This window comes from Zerene cesonia, unplaced genomic scaffold (assembly GCF_012273895.1).
Source record: "Zerene cesonia ecotype Mississippi unplaced genomic scaffold, Zerene_cesonia_1.1 Zces_u001, whole genome shotgun sequence".
Lineage (NCBI taxonomy): Eukaryota > Metazoa > Arthropoda > Insecta > Lepidoptera > Pieridae > Zerene > Zerene cesonia.
Genome location: NW_024045131.1, coordinates 2,015,250 through 2,025,673, shown reverse-complemented (window position 1 = coordinate 2,025,673; position 10,424 = coordinate 2,015,250). Strand labels below are relative to the sequence as shown.

The following is a 10,424-nucleotide window of genomic DNA, read 5'->3' as shown; positions in this document are numbered from 1 at the left end:
AATAAATGTTATTTGCAGTTAACAATTTTCTTTTTTCTTTATTACAATATTTATGGCAAGACTAGGTATATGTACACAGGCGATGTTGGGGCTGACCGCTCGAGTTATTATAGAAAAGGGGGCAGACAAGGCGGAATTTTTTAAAATTTCAACCTTTTACGACCATTATGATAAGTTTTTATTATGCTTTTGTATGTTACGTGCCCAAAATGACTAATGATTACGATTTCCATGACATACTACGCCTATAAATAGACTCTAATCTGACCTCAATATGTAAAAATTGCAATAATTACAATCAACTGCCGGCAAATCCTTGTTTAAGAAATATACAAACGAACCAAAAATGACTCTTATTTAGCGACAGTTACAGTCCAATTACGCATTAAAGTCATCAGCTATATAATTCACGAGCACTCGTAAATAATACTTTAACCTAATACGAGATAAACGCAAATTAATTATAATTCAATTATCCACTAGATCCAAGAACTTTGGTCCATGGCCCGGCGCTATCGCGACATTGGTTATTTTATCGTTGATTGATATTATGAGTTAATTGAAATATATTGGTACGTTTCGAGAATATTCGAGAACACTCTGGACAGATTGTAGAATCAAATCAAATCAAATCAAATCTAATTTATTAAATCAAACACTTAACCTAACCTTAGAGCTAAGTATATCGCTGCAGCAATACAAATAGGTATCAAACAATTAAGGTTCAAGACCGATATCTTTGCTAGGTTACAGAGTAACCTGTATTAAAGATATCAGTACCTTCCCCATAGAATATAATTTTTCTATATTTTGAATGGGTTGCAATGGTGGGTTACGCACGTTATCTTACAAAGCCATAGCGTACAGCACAATTCGGCGTCATAGCGCGGCGTCGGTTCAGCGCACTGACGCGGGCTGATATCTCGTTCTATTTAACGCAGCCTTAGTGCATAGTACAGCACAATTTGGCGTCATAGCGTGGCGTCAGGCTAGCGCTCTGACGCGTGCTAAGAACGAGTTATATCTGATAAAGCCACGCTCAGTACAGATTCGGCGTCATGACGCGGCTTCAGATACGCGTTCTGACGCGCGATAAGCACGCGTTCTATCTGACGAAACCTTTAATATTATAATAAGTATGCGAAGTAGCGTGGCTTATCGCCGCAATCTATTGTTTTACGGGCATACAACCCAGATCGTCGGCGAACAATGGTTTGGACTGTTGCGTAATAGTTTCTCATTTAATGGTATGGTGATAGCTGTCTGGGTGAGGTCGTGGTAAAATAGCTCATTTTGTACTATCTTTTGTCCATAGCTTCGCAAGCGTTAAATTCAGAGTAGTTTAGTAGATCTTATTATACAAATAAACTTAAAAGGTTGCCTGGAAGATATTGCTATTGAGCAATAAGGCCGCCTTTTAGTGCATATATGCTGGCATGGTCTTTTTTATAATGACAATTTATTGTTTTTCTCTGGGTGATATGTACTATAAAGAATAAATAAATAAATAAACTTCCTCTTGAATCACTCTATTAGAAAAAACGCAATCAAACTCCGTTGTGTATTTTCAAAGATATAAGCATATATACATACAGACGCAGGAAGCGATTTTGCTTTGTGATATGTAGTGGTTAATGGAATTCAGCTGAAGGGGGAGAAAGGAAAGCCCTGTTTATTGAAATAAACATACTCACGTTATATAGAGGTCGGTTTGACAGCCTGCTGGGGAACTCCCTGGTGGCTTCCACTTTTTGATGTACATTTTCTTACAATGATGTGTAAATCTTATGTAAATTTAACTGCCAGATAAGCCGTTATGACCGATTGAAGTTATCTCAATTGCTATCCAATCACTATCTAATGAATGATTATTTTTATTTATTAACACATGTGGGAGAGAGAGAGATGCATCATAGTCTAGAATAGTAAATATGATAATTTAGTTAAGATCAGCTCGAGGCATAATGGTATGTAATGTAATGTAATGCCATTAGGTATATATATATACCAAAAAGAAAGAAATATATCTTTGCTATTTCGATATAATCCTATTTTATCCTACTATCCTACTTCTTATCCTACTACTATTATAAATGCGAAAGTTTGTAAGGATGTGTGTGTATGTTTGTTGGTCTTTGACGCAAAAATTACTGAACACCGGCATCACAGTGGGTTGTGTGGGAGTCGAGCACGCTTCGCCACGAATTGGGCCAGCTCGCACCGGGGAAGATACCACTTTCCTATAGGAGATCGTGACATTGTAGCTGGTGGTGCTGGTTCTTTACCATTAGACGACCCACCGTATCCTTTGCTATCCCGCTGTCCCTGTACCTGGCGCTGTGGGTGCATAGCAGCGACTCTGATCACTTACCATCAGGTGACTCGTCTGTTCAGTTGCCTCCTACGGAAAACAAAAGTAAAAAAAAAAAACAGTAGCAGTCGTGGGACTGCCGATAGAAGTGAAAACGGAACTATTAAGTTGAGAGTAATTAAAACTATATGCAAAAATTATATGAAATTTTTTATGTACGCGCACATAATACAGTCAGAAATAGTCGATGTATTAGTGTATACGTGTACACAGGCTACTGCACGTGCGCTAGTCTGGCTCTCCATAGCTATAGATATACTATTATCATTAGCTTGTCGGTGACGCGAACCGAGGATTTTACCCTCTACCAAAACGCTCAACGCGCCTAAAGAAGTTTTCACTTCAAAAAGAATTACCATTTCACAAGTTCCATGTAATCTTAGTATTGCGGTGTACGACCACAAATAACCAATTGACCACAAAAGATTTGGTCAACGAACCGTGCACTGGGGTCGTTCCACTTTAGGTAATGTTACAGTTTAATTATGCAATACAAGCCCACGCGCGACTTTGCCCGCGGATCCAAAGGGGAAGATAACGGTACCGGCGTTTTCCGCGTACCATAGGAAATTGTTATCATTTGGGTGCATTTGAGACGTCAGGGATCTTTTTCGTAGGAATTAACTATTTTTTAAGTATATTAATAAGCTATTATGATTAGTACCAAGGAGGCGGTCGACCGCTTCCTTGTTACAGTGGTTAACGCGTGAGCTTACAACCGAGAGGCCCTGGGTTCGATTCCCGGTGGGGACGCACAAAAAAAAAGTCTCGGTCTGGCAGGACACAGAAGGCTGATCACCTACTTGTCCATAAAGAAAATCGATCAGTGAAACAGATGTATATCATCTGCCCCATACTCCACTAGGGGACACGGGACTTCACTTTTTTATGATTAGTACGGGACGGTGGAAGGTGGAATTCCTCCATCGAAAAGGGAGATCCTTGACGAGTCTACACGACTGGCCGGCCGGTGAGGCCCCAATTGAATGCTGTTGGAAATTTGTATATATACTCTTTAGCGAGAACATTTCGCTAGCGCGATTCAGAAACGTGTCGCCATAATCTATTACATATTTATGCATTTATTTATACGACTGATGCATTGAATAATTTCCTGACGTCCATAACGTTTACTTTCTTCGTCATGTCATGATGACGTCACGCACGCATCACGCGAGCGATAATAGAAATCCGTATGTTTGACTAACTGCACTCTTGTTTGTGAAAGTTTAAACCTAGCAACAATCGATAGTATCATATACTAGCTGCGCCCCGCGGTTTCACCCGCGTAAGTCCGTATCCCGTGGTAATATCGGGATAAAAAGTTGCCTATATGTTATTCCAGTTGTCCAGCACTCTACGTACCAAATTTCTTTGCAATCGGGACAGTAGTTTTTGCGTTAAAGAGTAACAAACATACACACATCCTTACAAACTTTCCTATTTTTAATATTAATTAATAATTAATTAAGTAGTAGGAAGTAGGATTATAGTAGGATTGGATAATAAATTTATTTTTATACATTTTATTTTACTTAAATTTTCTTGTAAACTAGTTGATATTAATAAATACCTAAATTTGAACAAATATAAATTCACGCTTTAAGGATAGAATCAACTGAATCGTCTCATATGTTCTTATACAGAGTATTTTGTATGTGGTAGTCGAGCACGCTTCGGCACGAATTGGGCCAGCTCGCACCGGGGAAGTACCACACCCCCACAGAAGACCGGCGTGAAATAGCATTCTGCTGTGTTTCGTTCGGTGAGTGGGGGAGCCGGAGGCCCATATCCTTTTCCTTACCCTTCCCAGTCCTTTCCTTTATTCCTATCGCCAATCCTTTCTTAATCCCTTCCCAAAAAGTCGGCAATCCACTTGTAGAGGCGTCAGGTCTGCAAAGGACCTTATGCCTCTACAAATGTTCATGGGCGGTGTTAACGTTTACCATCAGGCGTCCCACCAGCTCCATTGCCGACTGTAACATAAAAAAAAAAATACGCAAGAAAATAATTTCCCCGTGAATCCTCATGGAATTATTGTATTGTCACTGATCCTTGATAAGTGTATAAAGAACGGATGATATCTGTCCGTTTATACTGGGCCAAAAGCGAGTCTAAAGGAGTCGGTTACATACAAACATCCTCTATGTTGAAGCTACTATATCTAAACGTGTTAAAAATAGTCTGTTACGGTAATAACAATAAAATGTTAAAAGTGTTATATCAAACTGGACGCTCGTCCGGTCTCCGCCCGGATATCAAGATTCCGGTTTTATTACAAAGGAGCATTCAAATTTAGGGATATAAAGTATCCTATCACCCAAGTCAGCTCATACTCTGTCTGTATACCAAATTTCATCAAAATCCATTCAGTAGTTACAGCGTAATTGACGGACAAACATCCAAAGAAATACTACCACATTTATCTTATCTTATCTTATACCTTTAAATGAGCAATTCTTGTATATATATATATATATATATATATATATATATATATATATATATATATATATATATATATATTTATATATATATATATATAATTGTAATCTCGGAATCGGCTCCAACGATTTTCATGAAATTTTGTATATAGGGGGTTTCGGGGGCGATAAATCGATCTAGCTAGGAATTTTTTTTAGAAGATGTCATATTCGTGTTTTTTTTCCTTACATCTATTGGTGAATAATAATACTATTTTGCTTCGTAGAGAGCTGGACAACTGAAATAACACATAGGCACTTTTTATACCGATATTCCTACGGGATACGGACTTACGCTGTTTAAACCGCGGGTCACAGCTAGTAATATTAATGCGATTAAAATGTTAAAATCAAAGAAGTGATACTTACAATTCGCTTTCTTTATATTCAAATATTTGGACAACCGTCTCCTTGTTGTAGAAGTAGTGAGGTCATATCAGCAGAGAGGGCACAGCAATCCTCTACGGCTAGAGAGAAAAAAAGATTTGTGGTCATAGTCAGAAGTCCACGCAATTCTTATTTCTGCTTCACTATCCTACTAATATTTAGAAGTTTGACCCCCTCCTTGGTACAGTGGTTAACGCGTGAGCGTAGAACCGGGGGTCCTAGGTTCGATTCCCGGTGGGGACGCACAAAAAAAATGTCTCGGTCTGGCAGGACACAGAAGGCTGATCACCTACTTGTCCATAAAAAAATCGATCAGTGAAACAGATGTATATCATCTGCCCCATGCCCCAGTAGGGGACACGGGATTTCACTTTTTATCCTACCAATATTATAAATGAGAAAATTTGTAAGGATGTGTGTGTGTGTGTTTGTTGCTTTTTCACGCAAAAACTACTAAACTGATTGCAATGACATTTGGTACGTAGACAGCTGGACAACTGGAATAACATATAGGCAATTTTTTATCCCGATATTCCTACAGGATACGGACTCACACAGGTGAAACCGATGGGCGCAGCTAGTATGGTATAAAACAAAGTCGCTTTCTCTTTCCCTATGTCCCTAAGTATGCATAAATCTTTATAGCTACGCAACGGATTGTGATGGGGGTTCTTTTAATAGATAGAGTGATTAAGAAATGAAGGATTATCATTATATGTATAATAACATCTATTAAACTACTCCCAATTTAACGCGTGCGATGCCGCGGGCAAAAGCTAGTAAATTATAAACTCCAAAGATTGGAAGGAACGTAAAGGAGTTGAATCGACTATCGATAGTCAATAGAATTTAAGAAGAAGGGGTGGTTCTATGTTAGACTTGTTTTTGAGTCATGTTCTCTTTCGATAGTTTTTCTCGTTTTCTCGTTTTTCGACACCTGTAGACTCGATTTTTATCCACTTCAAACGGACAGTTTTATTCAAACTGTGTACAATGACAATTTAATAAGTTTATCTATCTTATTATCCTCATTAGGATACCCAGGATTAAATGAATTGTGCTATTCTATCATAAAAGCACATTCTTTAGTTGTTTTTTTATTATTTATTTATTGTTATAGTTATTTTTTAATTAGTATATTATGCCTATGTATTATTTGTATTTTAAAGATAAATACTTCCAATGTGGTCTCATTCAAATGTGGACCAGATCAAACAATTTGGCGGTGGTTTAAGTTTTTGCTCAAAACAATTATTTACTTTACACAATTCAGCTACGATTAATCAATAATGTTCCTGGAAACCATATAAATTATGTTGTTGATGCGACAACATATCAACATGCCTTATAGACTGAACAAAAATGCTTACCTACACATAGTTATCGTTTTCTGAAGCAGTTCAGGGCTTTTTCGACCCCTCTGAAACTTCGTTGTGGTTTTAAATAGAAGCTTGAATTTTCAGTAACCAAGTAATAAGCATTGTATAAACACGATGTAGGTCTAATTCCTTTTAATTTGCTCAATTACAATGTATTAATTAATACACATCAATTGCGGAACGGTTGCCTGATAGAGATGGCTTTTAGCCATAAGGCCGCCATTTGCATACTAGTTTTAAGTTGATTTTGTTATATTTTATCTCTGTTTTATATTTTGAAAGTGTGCAATAATGAATAAATAAATAAATCAATTGTTTTACAGGAACAGAAAATATACGATGAACCGTGCGATATATCTCGTCCAGCGACACCGGAGGCGGCCCCAGTGAAGACGGACTTCCAGAAGCTTAGGGAGAACTTCGAGTCGCTTCCGGAAGTTTCTAGAATGTTCGAGAAGCCGAAGATTTCGAAGAAACCGCTGACAAAGGTATGGAAGAGCACGGAGAACGTTTCCGACGAGTTCAAATTTGTGCGACGAACGGTAGAGAAGAAATTCGCAACGGATTCGAAGAAATACAGACGCACGGACAGAGGGGATAAGGTCGGATTCAGCTTGCCGAAGAGCGATTGCAGTCAACTTGATGTAGACAGAGAAAATGTGAGTATTCTTATAAACGGCTCACTTTTAAACGTAGAATTTTAATGTAATTAGATCTCATTACAGCACATATAAACGGTTTAGACCAACAATACAATATCTTAATCACATTTTACGGTTCGATTATGCACGTACAAGTGATGACGTAAGTTTTTATTTGTAGAAATGAAGTAGGCAGTATGAGATTAAATAAATTGTATAAGATTAAATTAATTATAGAATGTTAAAGAAACGGTCAAGTGCGTGTCGGATGCGCGGCACTAAGGGTTCTGTACAAATAAGCATTAGCAATAAATGTAAAAATATTTATCACCCATCCAACTTATGACCATGCCAACCGTTGCTAAACCTCTTTTTATGTAATAATCAGTTTTTGTCGTGACAGACAGACGGACAGACGTGTAACGAACTCTTTATGATTGTGTTTCATCCTTTGGGTAGAACAAATGTTGGACTAGGTGGGTATAATATGATACCGACCAGTCCTTATATGGTCAACATAGCATCATTTAATTTCCTAAAACCCAACTACTACATAAATAGACATATATTAAATTAAATCGCTTTCTGCCGTCTGTGTGTCTGTATGTTTAGATATTTTAAACTACTCAACAGATTTTCATGGGGTTTTTATTAATAGATAGAATGATTCAAGTGGAAGGTTTACATGTATGATACATAAGTTATTTCACTCGTAAGAAGCCGGTACTGGTCGCTAGTGTTCCATATTATATAACTCACATACTTATGTGATACTTTAGTAGGGAAAAATTAAAATAGAAAATGGCGTAAACGTAGGTGTCAATGTAATCGTTTAGAAAAACCATTTAACAAATGGCCGCGTTGAACTTAAGAAGTCTTTGTTGTAAGTACTTACATTTAATTAGCGATCGTCGGTTACTTGTAACTCATTTAGATTGTTGTCCTAAAATATGTCTAAATACGCAGGATTAAGGTTTAATTTTGATTGTAATGCGTGAACATAGACAGAGATGGATATATCCGAGGGACGGAAAGGGATGAACTAAATTAATACGCTGTGTTGGAAGTGGTACAGATGTGTTGAAAAATAATTATATTTGATCCTTAGTAAGCATTTTATCATCACTACATTAATATAAAATTACCTGTCACGTTGTTTTTCCGCGATGGACTCCCAAGATACTCAACCGATTTTAATCAAATCTGCACAGTATGTATAGTTTGATTCAACTTAAAAGAAGAAAAAAAAACTGTACTGTTTTTTTATTTCGATAACGGTAAATAACTCCCCAGGCGGAGCTGGGGCGTTCAGCTAGTATAGCATAAAACAAAGCAACTTGAAGACACTATTACATACAGTTTTAGTCGGACAGCATCAAATTAAATCTACTGTTATTGTAAATAATACTACAAAATCATCCCAAAAAAAGTTATAGTAATAGTAGAAAAAATCACGAACAAAAATTGGTCAAAACGCGATAAAAAAATTTTGCATCATAATACGAGTGTGTGGCAACCCTAGATCTTAACCGCAGAGTTATATCAAACATCCCAAAAAAGTTATAGTAATAGTAGAAAAAAATCACGAACAAAAATTGGTCAAAACGCGATAAAAATGTTTCGCATCATAATACGAGTGTGTGGCAACCCTAGATCTTAACCGCAGAGTTAAGCGCGCGAATTGTATTGTCTCGCATAGTTGTAAAATCTTCGCATGACGTTATATTTTCCGACCGTGTGACTCACTCGAAAGGCCCACTCGTGAAACTTGACCTGACCCTATTGGGTGCACTACTAATGTTATAAACGCGAAAGTTTGTATGTATGGATGGATGTATGTATCTAGGGACGTTTGTTACTCTTTCACGGAAAAACTACTGAACTGATACAATGAAATTTGGTGCGTAGATAGCTGGATAACTGGAATAACATATAGGCAACTTTTCCCCGATATTCCTACGGGATGCAGACTTACGCGGGGGAATCCGCGGGGCGCAGCTATTGTAAATATAAGTGCCCTAGAATTTTTTAAGGACGAAATTCGGTAAATAGATAGTTTGTGACCCGAGAAAGGATATAAGATAGCTTTAATCCTTGATATCCTAGGGGATTTATGTGGGAACCTTTATGTTTTTCACTACGCCAGCGCAAATCTATATATAAATATCGAGATTTATATTATAAAGAGGAAACTGATGTATTTTTGTATGTTTGTATCCCAAAAATCACTGGACCGATTTCCAAAATTCTTCCACCATTATAAAGCTGCAACTTCACTCAGTGACATGTAGGCTATACAGGTACCACGCGGGAAAGGACTATCGTGATAGTTAGACCATTTATAAATGAATAACGTATATAAGTGTAAAGTATATAAGTATATTGTCTATTTATTAATATTATATAATTTAATTTGCTCAGTTGCTTACACCTCCAAAAGTATTTTCTTCCAGCATTTCCATTATCACAGGTTGTCTGGTAGAGATCACTCGTTAGTGATAAGACCGCCCTTTGTAGAATATTTCTTCTTTGTGCTGTTTTCTCTGTTACTTTTATTTTGGTGTACAATAAAGAATTTATTATTTTTATTATTAATAACGGTTGAACTTATTTAATGAGTTTTGGCTTTTTGAAGTGAAACTTCTTTAGAATCGTTGTGATTTCAAACCTGATGCAACGGAAAAAACGACAGGCAAGAGACGCAAATACAAAAATGTGTAGAAAGAAGCCGGCAAAGAATGAGACAGAAATATACATACTATTTTATTTTTTATATATATTCATCTCATTCTTTTGTCGATTTACTGAAGTTTCACTTCTATCGTGTGTGAATCGCACACACACCTTTTTTATTTTAATCAAGGATCCAGATTAGGAGAATTTCTAGGAATACTGCACGGTTAAAAATTAAAAATCTTGCATAATAACATTGTACGTATAGAAATAAATAAGTTTCTGGTAGCAACCCTATTCAACCCTTACAGTACAGTCACGTACACAAGTGCATTGTCTTAAATGTTAAAAATATTACATAACACAGCGCGTAGAATTATCAAAGCATCAGATATTCGTGCTGCGATACGGTTAATGATGAATGTACAAACAAACAATGATATTATCTCTTAGTCATAATGCTGACGGAAAAAATCATGCCATAAAACCG

The 10,424-nt window shown here is 36.9% G+C and overlaps 1 protein-coding gene across 1 annotated transcript in view; it reads left to right on the top strand.

Moving 5' to 3' along the window:
• The window catches only part of LOC119838245, a 63,758-nt gene that overhangs the window by 26,204 nt on the left and 27,130 nt on the right, over nucleotides 1–10,424 (top strand). The window contains exon 2 of the mRNA XM_038364102.1: nucleotides 6,944–7,279. Within this exon, the coding sequence (XP_038220030.1) occupies nucleotides 6,944–7,279 (336 nt within the window). The remainder of the gene's footprint in view (nucleotides 1–6,943; nucleotides 7,280–10,424) is intronic.